Genomic DNA, 14,341 nt, shown 5'->3' on the forward strand with positions numbered 1-14,341 from the left:
TACAGGGGCTTCATGGCCAAGAGCGTGGCTGGATTCGGAAGGAAGCGTGTTGTTGCTGAGTGTTTGTTAGTTAGGCCTCAAAATTGATATCACGGAGGAAAGTGCAACGGAGTTGTGAGTTCCTGCGGAGTGTCCGCCCAGCTATGCAATAGCGCCTCATCTGTTGATGTCGCCTCGGATACCGCTAGGCTCAGCGGATCAACGATGCCCTTTTTTATCCTTTTCCTATTTTGGAGCAGAATGTTTTCCTGGGCCTCGTCTCTTTGTGTGATACTCGAAAGCACAGTGTCACTGTCGTTTGATATGGCAGCTGCCGTCGTCGTCGTGGCAGCGTCGCTGTTTTGGGTCCGCTTTCTATTCTTCGATCCTATATTCTCGTCAATTCCTAACCTGGTCGACACTTCGCAAGATGGCCAGACTCTCACGATGAGCCCTCTGGGAAAGCCTGTTCTGTACTCGTTTCCTGACTTCAGCGTCTGCGATTCGAGTCCAATCATCGCTCTCCCCCGATGTCATAAACGGTTTCCAGTGGTTTTCCATAGTAGCCAGTGTTATCTTTACGCTCCCTAAATTCTGACCACTTCGACTATGCACTTATATATTACTTTATAACTTAAAGATTTCATATTGCGGGAATCATCTTACAATTTGTCATCAGCCACTAGAATGGGGTCGTACTAACCATCCGATGTCAGGATTTAGCGCCCGAGAATGTCAACTTCTCTTGTTCACATTATTCAGCAACCCGCTCTGCTTCTGATCAATTATTTCACTAGGCGGGGTGTAGCTAAGATGCACGTTCACACGAAAACAAGTCAACAACGATGTTACGAGTCATGAATCACTGGTCAGTCATGGAAAGCAGACTGAACCACTATACAGAGGCCATGAAAGCTTCAAGGCCGCAGCACGGATACTTATATATACCACTGGGGTCATACATCATCAATACACAGACTATCAATGCCAATCTAAATGCTAGAAAAGACAATCGCCATGGCAGTTATACCGAAAATCTTCGTAACCGGTATCACGGGTACGAGAAATCTCTAATATGTGATCTATACGATTGGAAAGATAAAGTAGACTGACTCTCAATGAAGGCTATGTTGGCGGCGATGCCATCTACGCCCTCTTGACAAAGTATCCAAGCTGGGAATCATCCATTAGTGTGCTCATACGCAATGCCGAACGAGGCAAATTGGTTCAGAAGGCATGGCCCGGAATGCGGCTCGTCGTGGGCGGCCTGGACGATGTCGAACTCTTACAATCCGAAGCGCTGCAAGCTGATATCATACTGAACTTTGCCGACTCCGACCACCCGCCAAGCGCCTCTGCATTAGCCCGAGGCGCGCAGCTGCACCCTCCCAACCGGCTGGCATTTATTATTCACACATCGGGAACAGGGATTTTAACGTGGAAGACTGTACAGTCGCGCACATTTGGCGAACTCGAGGATAAAGAGTACGATGACTGGGACGGGATAGAGGAAGTTACATCCCTTCCAGATCATGCGGCCCATCGTAATGTTGATAAAATCTTCTTAGAGGCAGGCGGAGACGACTCCAGCTACGTACGTACGGCCATCGTTTGCCCTCCCACGATCTATGGGGCCGGGCGAGGGCCGGCGAACACTCGCAGCCAGCAACTATATGATCTCACTGCCATGACCCTCAAATTGGGGATCAGTAAGCGTGTTGGCAAGGGCGAGAATCGACAAACCCACATCCATGTGCATGATCTCAGCGACCTCTATGTGTTGCTGATTGAGGCCGCCACGCAGGGTGGCGGTAAAGCCACCTGGGGACCAAAAGGGTACTACTTCAGTAGTCGTGGTCAAGAACATGTAAGCTAGATGCAGTTATCTCTTCTATGTGGAGGTATTTTAATGTTAACCTAACTAGGCCTGGGGAGAAGTTGCCGCTTCAATTGCAAAGGTGGCGCACGAGCTGGGTTATATTGCATCAGATACAGTGAGTGAATTCTCAGCCGAAGAGTCAAATCGATCGGCTGGACACGCGCCAGCCTCGCTTATATTTGGTGGGAACGCACGTGAGAAAAGCATTCGAGCGCGAAAACTGTTGGGCTGGGCGCCGAATCGTGGCTCCCTCTTTGACGAAATTCGCGAGGCGGTTGAATCTGAAGCCTCACGATTGGGGCTTGAACGGAATATCAGCCCTTAATTTACATGCTGAAAGCCTCTCATTGACACGCGTAACTTTCTTTTTGATTTTAATAGATCACTGTATTCGCATATTTTTGGCACCCACTAAGTCATTGATTTCTCGCTTTACACCTACCTATGTACCCTATCTATCTGAAATCAGTGACTAGTAAAAGTTTTCATTGGTGTCATTCTCTTACCACGTATACGGGCATTAAGCACAAGTGCCGCAGTCTTAATGTTCTGGTGGACATCGCTACTATTTCAAAGCAGTAGGTATGGTTCATCTCCTTTTCCCATTAACACTTGCGCTCTCTATTGTTCTGTTACGAGATAACCTGGCGAGCCTCGAGTCGGGGTCCCATCGAATTAGGCTCTGAGGTGAATAGACTCGCCCATGCATTCTCTAATCCAGTACCACTAGCCTGCCTAGGATTATCAGTTCAGTCGAGATCTGGCCGCGCTGACGATGTGATGCTGCGAGTAGCTACTACCGACTCTTTACCTTGTATCAGGCTGAGAAATGCATTTCACGCCGACAAACGGCCATTGTCCCACATGCCGGCTACCCCTTACCAGTAAGCCGAAATAGCCTCTGCTCGAAGGGTTTCTTGCTATGGGTGTACTTAGTTCTACTGGAGCCATATATGTAAACTATAAGGTGTGTGTTTGGATTACATGATTGACTAACCTAGGTGATCGGAAAGTCGAGCCTGTCAGTTTAGGAATGGATTTATCATCCGTGCTCATGCCGTCAACCGTCAGAATGTAGAAACACTATATAACGGAGTACTCTGCAGAATTTTACGCGTGCATTGCTTACAAACCTCCCACGACTACAGTAATCAATCTTATTCCCTATCTTGCTCCGCTACGCCTTCTAAGTCTACTACCCTACCTACACATTGCTCCGTTATTAGCTCCGGGATCCAAACCTTAGCACTATGGCCTACTCGTCTAAAGTGATGAATTCTTGAACCTCTCTAAGTTTAATTACTCTCCTATGCTGGCTATCAGTGCTGATCGCAGCGCCAGTGTGTTCGACATGGTGTTTCCTGGCTTGTCTTGGTGACGACTCACTAGGCCCTGTTTCCTAGGGTGCCTCAATGATTTTGACTTTCCCCCAACTTCGAAGAGATCTTTCTGTCTGCACTTGTGTTCGCTATTTTCATCATCGTGTCTATCTCTGATTATCTTGTTAAGTGAGTAACTAACTATAGTAAAATTTTCTATCTTTATGTTTATAAATTGGTATATTTTCCATATTACACTGTTCCCTCCCATCTTGACGGCCCCCTGACATAATATGCTTAAACCCGTCTACGCTGCTTAAGCAACCTTAGGTCCGCTGCCACTTATTCCTCTCATCCTTAGCACCGGAGCTACGGACTTGGCTAATATCTTCACTATTTCCTCAGCATCGAGTCTGATTGCTCCCCTGTGCATGTGTACTTTGACGCCACTGAAACACTCTCGGTCCCCTCGCTCATCCATACTCCTTTATGGATTCCTATCTTAGTCTATGCTCTTTGACATCGTATAGTCTTAGTTCGTTATGGCCGCCCACTAAAAAATTGATGGAAGCGTGTTTTCCAGGCCTTTCACAATTGCTGTTATCCTGAAAGCTGCCCCGACCGGCCTGGAATCATTTCACCTGGTCGATGGCCACAGTGGGACTGCGAAAAATACAGCCCTGAAGATATCAGCGGTCTGTACGGACTTGGGCCTTCATGTGGCTCAATTATCTCTTCATGATAGACTTTAACAGTCTCTGTACTCACCGATGCTGGTTTGATCGCTCTTATGTCATTTGGGGACTGGCTTGCCAGCATTGTCCGAAAATGTGCAATGCTGGAGACTTCAATAGGTGCGGTGAGTAGACGGGAATCTTTCAGCGAGAACAAGAAACCTGAGGATCTGCTCGGTGAGGATGTCGTATCTCCAGAGCTGTGGCTCGATTAAGTGAGAATCGAAGTAAATGATGTACCAGTTTCCGGCTCTTTGAGCTATGTTAATAGAGGATGATGGCTCTGGTAAATTATTTTACGCATAGAGAATACCGAACCGAGCGACGATTAAAGGTAGCTGCAGGATGGGTTATTAATATTAGGCTCCTTAGCTAATACAGAGGCATGAAAAATGATTATTCCAACCATTCCGGACCCTTTGCAATCTCCACCATACGTTCAGGATCTTCAAATAATTTAACATGAACAACAGCCCACGAGACCACAAGAAAAATCTTAATAATTAAATTAACCAATTGATATTACTATTGTTTGAGAACGCTTGCGGGTATTCTAGAGCTTTTATAGTTTATTAAGCGGCTGCTTCGCTTCCAAGTTCGCCTCGACCTTTGCTTTCAGCTACTTCACAGCCCAGCACGCCCGTTGCTAGATAAGCTCTCTTCTCCTGTCTCAGGTTATAGAGTCCAAGACGGCGTCTAAGAATTATGTTCCAATAGCCATTTGTTCCCTTGGAGATTCGCCCCGTTATTCTTGTCCAAGGTGTAAATAGTCTCAAATTCCACCAGAAAATTCCTTTCAAAATCTTTCAGAGTTTTTTTCGGCTCCCAACCGAGTTCCCGACCCAAGTCAGCCCTAGTTCGAGATCTGTATTATCAATTAGTAGAAGTTCTGGATGCGCATGCTGATATCTTACGTGGAAGCGAAGCCTAACTCTGCGACCTTTTGATTTCCGCCAAGCCATTTAGCAGCAGCATCTTCCAGTTGCAGATGTTGTACTTGTGAGGATTCTAGGATACCCAAGGACACTCCAGCACGACCAATACCGGTAGCGAGTTGACACCATGAATGCTCACCGCTCTCAGCGAAGTATATCCCTCTTGGCCCTGATGTTAGAGGCTGTGTGGTAAGGATCCTATGGATGAATAGTTTGTACAACTCTGTAAGGTCCGAGATGTGAACATGGTTCCAGATGTGGTCTCCATGGCCTATAATCTCAGCACGGCCGCTTTTAATAGCCTGCCGAATCAACAATGGTATCTGAATGGACAATTTGTTAAATAAACCACTTCCCTGTCCATATATCAGTGGAGGCATAATGATATACGTCTTCACTCCGGCCTCTAGGCCCGTTTCTATCACTGTGACATCACTGGTTCGTTGATCGTACTGTGTTATGCTCTCTCGGTATTTTTCATAGGAGAATATGTCTTCTTTATCTGAAAAGACATGGTTTTCAATAAAGATTCCCGTAATAGGATGGTCTCCCAAGTTTGATGTCCCCGAAGTCTATTTTACATTAGTGTGTTGGAAGATTGGCGGCTTCATGGTGAATCGTACATGTATAAAATGAACTTCTTGTCCAGTTTGCTTTTTTCTGTCGCCGAGCCCTTGTATCATTGCCTTGGCAGAGCCTCTGTGGAAGCTCATGGCAATATTGATGATTACTATAGCCCTTAGCGTTATAAAAGCAATAGAGGAGTCAACAGGTAAAACTTCTTACGATCATAGGCGCTTGCAATCTGGCGTATCATTTCTAGATCATCGAGGCCGTTAAACAAGACAGGTATGGCACCGATCTTAGCAAGCACCTTTGCCTGATCTTCACTTCTTACTAGCACTGAAATAGTCATTTCTTTCAGTAGAGGAAGATCCGAGCTTAAGAGGCTCGATAACACAGAGCCACCACTAAGTAGAGAAAGTCAGTAGGACACAGCGGGTGATGCGAAGAGGTGGTTCAGGGTTAAGGATACACACATATAGCCTGATGCCCCGGTTAACAGAATTCGAGGAGTGGTCATAATGGCGGCGGAATGAAATGTAAAACCAAGCATGAGAATAACAACTGCTGACACCGTAGCTACAACGGATCTGCAGGAACACAGCTTAAAGTGTACACATATATCCCCTTTATTTACTTCAAACCGAAGTAGCTTTAAGTCAGTATGTATATTATTGATTAACATACTATTATATATGCATATTAATAATCGGGACAAGTTGCTTATAAAGAAAATTGTGCGAAAAGCTACGGTCAACATTTAGTGCAAGTACGCTTACCAAGAGACTAGATAATATGCACCAGCACTATGGCAATATCTAAAGAGCGCCTTGGTGAAATATGCCTGTACAGAGGGGTAGGAGATTATGTTCCATATGTCACGGGTGAGGGTAAGGCCCTTTTTTGCGAAAACAAATAGCCTTAGATGTTTTATTAATCCACGATTTCACTAATTACATTCTTGTAAAATCAGAGTAAAGATTATATGACAAAGGCGATTGCTGAAATGTTTTCGAAAACAAAACATATTATAGCTGATTCAGTTAGACTAGGTAAGATATGAGTGTCATTATACAGTTCATCTCATCGTCTAGATAGACCCTCCCAACTACTTATCACACAGCAGCCCTCGTACATATAAATACAAAGCTCTTATACAAAGAGCTACCTTAAAACCGTCCTTCACTTGATTGTATAATTCCCCTCTAGACTTTATCTCTATTTACAACAGAATAGTTAACACAATGATCAACACTACATTACCGCCGACAGCCAGATATTTGGAAGGAAAGATTGCGATTGTAACAGGGGCTTCGCGAGGCATCGGTGCAGCCATCTGCGAGATCCTCGCTAGCAAAGGATGCTGGCTTGCCATGAACTACTCATCTCACTCATCCGCAGAGATTACCAACCAGCTCAGCGTGGACCTAGAAGCGAAGTACCACGTCCGCGTCGTACCAGTTCAAGCCGATATTGGGTCGGAAAGTGGGCCAGCTCACTTGATCAGCTCAACCAAGGCTGCATTTCAGAAAATAAAGCAGCCAGGATCGACTTTTCAAATTGACATAGTTGTCAATAATGCGGGTACTGCTGACATTTTGAGTATTGGTGACTGTGACAGCTACAGTTTCGCTACAATGTACAATCTCAACGTTCGTGGTCCAATGCTTTTAGTAAGAGCGGCCCTACCTTACCTGCCACATAATCGAAGCGGAAGGATTGTCAATGTCTCAAGTATGGCAAGTATGGCTGGCTTAGCGGGCCAGACAATATATGGTGGGACTAAAGCTGCCTTGGAGGCCATGACGAGGACGTGGTCGAGAGAATTGGCCGAGAGAGTCACTGTCAATGCTATCAATCCTGGTTAGTCATACATCGAGCATCAAAAGAAGAGCTGCTAATGAGGTTGCCAACAATAGGTCCTGTTGCCACAGAGATGTATAACTCTTTACCAAGGGAGGTCAAAGCTACATTCATACCCTGGAACAAGAACACTCCGCTGGCTGCTATAAGGGAGCATGTTGATGCTCCTGAGTTTATCGAAGGCGCGCCGCTTATTGGAGGACGGCCGGCGTATCTTCATGAAATAGCCGGTGTTGTTGCAATGATTTGTAGCCCAGAAGCAGGTTGGACAACTGGGAGTGTGATTTGTGCAAATGGGGGTATGAGGTTCAGTTATTAAGTCTTAACAAATATTAGCGTCAATTATATTTTAATATACATCCTTGATCTATATTTCCTAGTGTTAATATTAAATCCTATTTCTGCTATTAACTTACTAAGACTATAGTTTATGAAAGGAATTGTTACTGTTAGCAGGTTTATTTCAAGTAATATTACTAGCCTTGTAATAACCTGTCCTACTGTTAAGCTATATAATGCAAAATAACAGGCTAATAACCACTATTAAACAATTGCTATAATAGAACCAGCTGCCTATAAACGATTCGCAGTTACAGTAAACCAGGTCGTAACAGACACTATAGTTACTAACCTCCTATCGTGAATCCTACCCAGGACTAAAGCCGCATTGAAGTGTAGGACATATATTGTGCATACTAGCCGTATCCTCATCAGATATCGCAAGTCTGGCATATATCTGCTCGCTGCTGCGTGAGAATTAGGACTGCCTTGAACATGTTCCTAAAACTCTCCGCAAGACGCTCACCAGCCCGTGATCAGATCCCAGCTACTACTATGGCTTCACCAGGGAGCCCCAGCAACAAAGTCCGGAACGGTAATACAAAGTATCAAAGCCACTCCCAGTGGTATTTTACTTCTAATCCTCGAACTGGGCGAGCAAGGACGACCAGAGCTTGTGATAGCTGCCACAAACATCGCATTAAATGCGGCGAACAGAGACCCTGCCAGAATTGCTCGCGGACTGGGATGAGCTGCATCACTACGCCTCAGTCGCATTACCAATCCTCATCACGGCCCATAAAGATGACGGGTACCGGTGGTTACAGCAAGATATTGCAATGCCAGATGCCAACTCGGGAGACGAAGTCGTTAACCCTCCTCCATTCCTAGTTGCTTTGCCAGAGCCGCCGTCCTTGGACCAAGCGGCAGATTCCAACGTTCCATGAACGACTGGGACGACAACAGTAACCCCAAAAACCCTTGATAATGATGCGACTCCGCAGCTGGTTCCTGAAGTCCAGAAGCTCTTCCACGCCTGCTGGCAATCATCTCTGCCTACTTCTCCTACTTTTCCAGATTCTCTATTTCTGCAACTGCCATCCCCTGAGCTCCCTGGCGACGAATGCTCCATTGATAGGAACCCACCATCAGAAAGGCAGCGCAGCTACTACATTCAGTGTTTTATACACAACTGTCATCTCCTCTTCCCCATAATAGGAGAAAAAACCCTAGCCAAACTCACTACAGCATCGTTATCACCAAGCACCTCTCGTGAAACCTCGATGCCATGATTGCTCTAGGTATCCAACACACTCATCAGACTGGAATAAACCAGCGTGTGCTAGGCTTGCAACAACAGCCTTATGACGCCAGCGATTCATCACTTAGAACTGCCTCCGCAGCTTGGCCCGGCTTCGAATACTTCTGCTCCAGCCGCAACCGCTTGCGGGACGACTCACATCTCTGCTTAGTATAGCTCCAATGCCATGTGCTTCTGATACTCTACTTTATCAACGGCCAAGCATACCGCGATGCTTACAATCTGATTGGCATTACCGTTCGGAAAGCCTACGCCACGAAGTTCCATCGAGTGCCACCTACACATATCTCCGAGCCAGTGAGGCTAGAGCGGATGCATATGTGGTGGATGCTCTTCTATCTCGATTCCAAATGCTCGTTGCAACTTGACATGCCTGCCACTATCTAGAAAGAGCTCAACGTATGTCCTATTCTAGCGGCGGAGGATTTTGCTCGACATATTTTCCCTGGCGCGGATCAGTTGGTCATTTGTGCATACTCGAACCGCTTGATTCATTTGGCGAAAATCATGGCCAGCGCTGCCACTACCCCTTCTAGTGATGGCGATGGCGGCATCTCGTTGAATACTTTGAAGCAGCGTGTACTTCGAGTCCCACCCACCATAAAGACATTAGACTCTTGGCAACAGCAGCTACCCGAGACCCTCACTATTCCAAACCCCTTCAGTAGCTATGTCAAGGCTGAGATCTTAAGTATTGAGAACGAACCAAATCTCCCAAGATGGTTTCAGCGGCAAAAGACTGTATTGGAGCTTGCTTATCACAACGCGTGTACGCTGTCATTGCGAGACTTTCTGTGCCACCCTCTGACCAGCCGAGAAAATGCCCCCGGCGACGGGGATGAAGAGTCAGCGATGATCCTATCGTGTGATTCAGGAATGCATTACTAGCGCTGTCAAGCACTCCGTGAAGATTATTGATCTTGTGTTTAACCTCTGTTCCATGTCCGACGTGTATTACGGCTGGTCAGAGGTATTGAAGCCGCTATGGAATGCAACAATAACACTCATGGCTTCCGTTTGTATCAAGTCATCGCTATCGTGTAGTGGTACTGAGATATTCCAATACTATTACTCGTGCGATCTCTATTTTCAATGTCTTCTCCATGTCTGATTCAACTGCCATGTCTGGCAAGAACCTGCTCGACTTTCTTGCAAGCTCCTTGTAAACGATCATAACTAGGGAGTGTACACTTAACAACAGCACTGTGGTCACTTGGGATAACTTCTTTTCGCCCTTAGAATAGCAGGATTCTAGAATAATAGAAGAGAACATTTTGTTCCTTGATCTATGAGGTTTTTATTATGAGTTTCTAGTTATGTGGCTTTGCCGTTGTAAGCGATATGGTATCTAGTATTTACATCACGTATATTGATGACTTCGCTGTCGATGACTTCGTTGTCGTAGACATGACCCTACACGCCGCGTGCTTGTGTTTGAAGCCAAAAGCGCTATTTACTCTTGAGGCAGTTTGATGGAAGAAGTACGAGATTCCTGCAAATATATTCACTCATATGACTCTTAATGATATAATCACGGTCTAGGTGAGAATTATTCCTTATGTTCTAGAGGCAGAGCGGGAAAATGACCGTAGCTTGGGATTTATGAACGTATCTCGGAAGACACATATCGAGCAATGGGAATCAGCACGTCGCGGAATGCATATAACCACCTATACTGAGAGTAAGCGACTTAGCTGTAATGAAGCGAATGACTGATTCTGGCTTAATGCTTTGCTTCTCAATACTTCTTTCTCTCACCATTAGCCAGCCTTATATCAGTGCCCGGTAGCTACCGCAGTATACTCCTAATATGGAGGGTTCCGCCTTGCTACCTCCTAGTCTTCAATAGGACTGTGTCGCCCCATCTTAGCCTTGGACTCTTCCAAATCACCAGTTACACCGCTGCCTCACTTAGTATGTCCCCTTGTAAGGCCTACAGGTCTCCACGGCTAAATTCTCCCCTGCAATCCTTCAAAGTAGCCGGAAGATCCTGGTCACATTCAGCCATCCATAGGTTGCAACCAGTACTACTTCGCCACCCAAGACCTGGTAACCACCGCACAAGATGCACGAGGCACATGGCACGTTAGGTAGCAGCCAGATTTCCATATCTTGGCTCAGAGTACTGGAGTGAAAAGTGATCAGTCAATCCGGTAACTGGCACGCAAGAGAATACATCTCAAACATGGTGACCTTATACGCCCTGCTCTGCATTTACCTTGATAACTGATTCAAATGCCTATAAGTCAGAAGGGCAAATTAAAAACGCTCGGTCACCAGACTGTATAATCTAGATTGTTCCCAGCTAACTTCCACGATTGTAAGAGCTCACTTTAGGCTGGCGTCGCTCATGGAAAAATGTCTGGTCACTTGGCCTACGCATAGTGTTCTGGGCTAGCCCAATCCCTTAGTAGCGGAGCACCCAAACCGTAAAGATATCGGGTGCAAGAAAGAATGGCCAGCGTCCATTGCTTTGATAACTTTACCCCGTCAGATTGGTACTAGGTCGGCAGCAAGCTAGTATTTAGCCGGCCAAGCAACAGGTTCGTTACATACCGTAGGTAGGCACGGAGGCTGCAGTATGACCCTTGTCCGTATCGCAATTTCCATGAACAACCAACTTGACCGTTATCAACTGCGTGTATAATCAAGCCCTTTTCTCAAAATGGCTTAATATGATTCTGGCGCGAATAATCGAAGCGTGCAGTCCAGCGTATTGAGTACCTTATTGAATAAACTAGCGTGAATTACCCCATGTTCATGAGCTTGCGAGCAGCGGAAGCCGGAACGTTAGCACAATGCGGGGTTGACTCCAAGATTATGAGCTTGTTCCTTCGTGGGTCCGGGGTGGGAGCATAGCTGGGCTCGGTATTGGCTCGCTTCTAGGACAAGCAGCTTGTATCTCGTGGTGTATGTCGACCATTATAGCCCAGGCTGTTGATTGGGTCGCAAGACAAGATAATCTAGGCTGATCAGCTACTAGTCCTAGCCATTGCCGCCTATTGGGTCGGAAATGGTGTGCCTTGTGTTTCTCTCTATGCGGTTGCTGCAAAGTGCCCGTTTCCCCACGCTTACCATTCCTAATTCTTGAAGGGGAGACCCAGCTCGGTGTAACCTAACCCGCATGTTATGCGCTCGGCCCGTCTTCCACCCCTTGCCCGATCTCGTCCAAAACTACAAGTAACGATATACGACAATATAAACAGGATGGTGCCAGCCTCTCCCGACATTGACGTTTCTTCTGTTACTTTTCTCTTCTCTTGTGTTCATCTCTTCCGCTTCGCTTACAGGGCTACTTCTCTAGTATACATGTTATTCATGCCGAAATAACACTAGTGAATGCTTGTTCAATATGAGTGACCCTATCGAACCCAATAAAACGCATGGCGACGCTCCAGAGGTTGAGAAAGAGGTGCAGGTCGAGAAGGAGGTGCAGGTAGAGAATGTCGGCGACAACAACATTGACGAAAAGGTGGACCATACGCTTGATGAGAAGGCGGACTATCAGCTCGATGAAAATGCCAAGGTCGCCGATTATAAGGCGGATGCCATCGAAGCAGAGAATGCAGAACATAATATGACGGTGCTCGAGGCCGTTCGAGCGTATCCCATGGCCTCTTTTTGGGCGTTTATCATGTCTTTCACAATTGTAAGTTTTTGGGCGTCTTGTTGCCGTTGGCTCCTCTGTTACCTTTTAAATCTTGGGACTCCCTTTGAACCACGACTCGCAGTAACATGTACTAACACCAGCATCTCTAGATCATGGAGTCGTACGATGTCTTTCTTTGCAACAACTTCCTCGCCCTCGGTGCTTTCAGGGCAAAGTACGGCGATCCTGTCGATGACAACCCCTTGAACAATGTTGTTGCCACTAGATGGCAATCCGCACTTTCTGTGTCTGGGCAACTCGGTGCGCTTGTTGGCGTCTGCCTCGCTGGCTCTCTCACCAGTTGGTTGGGATACCGCTATGCAACTTTGACTGGCCTGATGCTCTTGAATGTCTTCATCTTCGCCTTTTACTATGCCGAATCAATGCCCGTCATCTTCGCGGCCCAGATTCTCGAGGGCATTCCCTGGGGCATCTTCATTGCCAATGCGCCGGCGTACTGTAGCGAGATCGTGCCTATCCAGCTCCGAGCCCCCTGCACCCAGATGCTGCAAATGTTCTGGGCTATTGGCAGTATTGTTGTTGGTGCTGTGACCTACAGCTATCAGGGAATTAACAGCCCTCTATCCTATAAGTACGGTTGCATAGATCATGTTTACAGACATCCAAATTGCTAACACCAAGGGATTTTGTTCAGGGTCCCAATTGCTCTTCAATGGATGTTCCCCACTCCGCTCGCCATCCTCATATTCTTCGCTCCTGAGTCTCCCTGGTGGCTGGTTCGAAAGGGACGCCTGCAAGAGGCAGAGCACGCCGTAGGGCGTCTTGGCCGGAGATCCAGACTCAACACTGGCGAGACCGTAGCCATGATGCGCCGTGTCGTTGAGCTTGAGGCCACCTCTAAGCCGCCCAGCTACATCGAGCTATTCAAGGGCAGGGATCTTTATCGTACTCTTATTGTGTGTGGTGTTTACGCGTCCCAGAACCTCACGGGCAACCTCATCGCCAACCAGGCCGTTTACTTTTTTGAGCGTGAGTCAGCATGACCCTCATAACAACATCATAGATTTTGTGCTAACCCACGCGCAGAGGCGGGCATGAGTAACAAAACTGCCTTTGCCCTGGGCCTCATCACCTCGGCCTTGCAGATGATTTTTGTTATGCTTTCTTGGATCCTCACCACATATCTTGGCCGACGTACTATCTATCTCTGGGGATCGGCTATCAATATCATCTTTCTCATCGCCCTCGGTGTCGCAGGGTCGGTCGGGAAGAGCAATGCGAGCTCTCTGGCTCAGGCCTCTTTGGGACTTATCATTTCGGTGCTCTTTACCTTGGGACCTGCCCCCGCGTCATGGGTCATTATTGGTGAAACATCGGCCATCCGTCTTAGGCCACTAACTACTGGAGTGGGCCGCGCCTCATACTACATCATAGAATTTCCCTGCATCTTTTTGGCAAGCTGGATGCTCAACCCCGAGGTGGGACTCCCTCTCAATCTTTGTTCGCTCAATTACTGACCTAATGTGCTACAGGGCGGAAATCTCGCTGGTAGATGTGGCTATGTTTGGGCTGCCACGGGTTTGGTCTGCTATGTTGTGGCATACTTCTTCTTGCCTGAGATGAAGAATCGATCCTACCGTGAGATTGATATCCTGTTCAAGCGAAAAGTTCCAGCTCGGAAGTGGACAAAGACTGTGATCGATGTCGATGACGATGAGTAAATGGGAAAGTAATGTGTTAGGTTTAACGTTAGCCTGTAAGAAATAAAGCATCCAATGCACTTGCAATTACCTATGTTTTGAGCTGATAGAGACACCTTCGGCTTTGTTTCCAATCTCAACCAGCTTTGCGGTCTCAT

The 14,341-nt window shown here is 46.7% G+C and overlaps 5 protein-coding genes across 5 annotated transcripts; 4 read left to right on the forward strand and 1 right to left on the reverse strand.

Annotated features, from left to right (window-relative positions):
• Positions 1-996: 996 nt before the first annotated feature.
• On the forward strand, positions 997-2,183 carry TGAM01_v206030 (hypothetical protein; the record flags this gene model as incomplete). Its single annotated transcript, XM_018802717.1, has 3 exons — positions 997-1,036; positions 1,104-1,846; positions 1,905-2,183. 3 exons carry the CDS (start codon positions 997-999, stop codon positions 2,181-2,183), a joined length of 1,062 nt encoding a protein of 353 aa, XP_018664224.1.
• A 2,424-nt stretch (positions 2,184-4,607) lies between these two features.
• Positions 4,608-5,930, reverse strand: TGAM01_v206031 (hypothetical protein; the record flags this gene model as incomplete). Its single annotated transcript, XM_018802716.1, has 5 exons — positions 4,608-4,776; positions 4,826-5,418; positions 5,470-5,576; positions 5,633-5,817; positions 5,887-5,930. The coding sequence occupies 5 exons, from the start codon at positions 5,928-5,930 to the stop codon at positions 4,608-4,610; spliced, it is 1,098 nt and encodes a 365-aa protein (XP_018664223.1).
• A 724-nt stretch (positions 5,931-6,654) lies between these two features.
• On the forward strand, positions 6,655-8,499 carry TGAM01_v206032 (short chain dehydrogenase; the record flags this gene model as incomplete). Its single annotated transcript, XM_018802715.1, has 3 exons — positions 6,655-7,273; positions 7,330-7,572; positions 8,270-8,499. The coding sequence occupies 3 exons, from the start codon at positions 6,655-6,657 to the stop codon at positions 8,497-8,499; spliced, it is 1,092 nt and encodes a 363-aa protein (XP_018664222.1).
• Positions 8,500-9,380: 881 nt separating this feature from the next.
• Positions 9,381-9,761, forward strand: TGAM01_v206033 (hypothetical protein; the record flags this gene model as incomplete). The annotated part of the gene is made up of 1 exon (XM_018802714.1): positions 9,381-9,761. One exon carries the CDS (start codon positions 9,381-9,383, stop codon positions 9,759-9,761), a length of 381 nt encoding a protein of 126 aa, XP_018664221.1.
• A 2,464-nt stretch (positions 9,762-12,225) lies between these two features.
• On the forward strand, positions 12,226-14,204 carry TGAM01_v206034 (alpha-glucosides permease MPH2/3; the record flags this gene model as incomplete). Its single annotated transcript, XM_018802713.1, has 5 exons — positions 12,226-12,522; positions 12,633-13,114; positions 13,178-13,512; positions 13,570-13,961; positions 14,016-14,204. 5 exons carry the CDS (start codon positions 12,226-12,228, stop codon positions 14,202-14,204), a joined length of 1,695 nt encoding a protein of 564 aa, XP_018664220.1.
• Positions 14,205-14,341: the final 137 nt, after the last annotated feature.

This window comes from Trichoderma gamsii (assembly GCF_001481775.2).
Source record: "Trichoderma gamsii strain T6085 chromosome Unknown Scaffold_20.2, whole genome shotgun sequence".
NCBI lineage: Eukaryota > Fungi > Ascomycota > Sordariomycetes > Hypocreales > Hypocreaceae > Trichoderma > Trichoderma gamsii.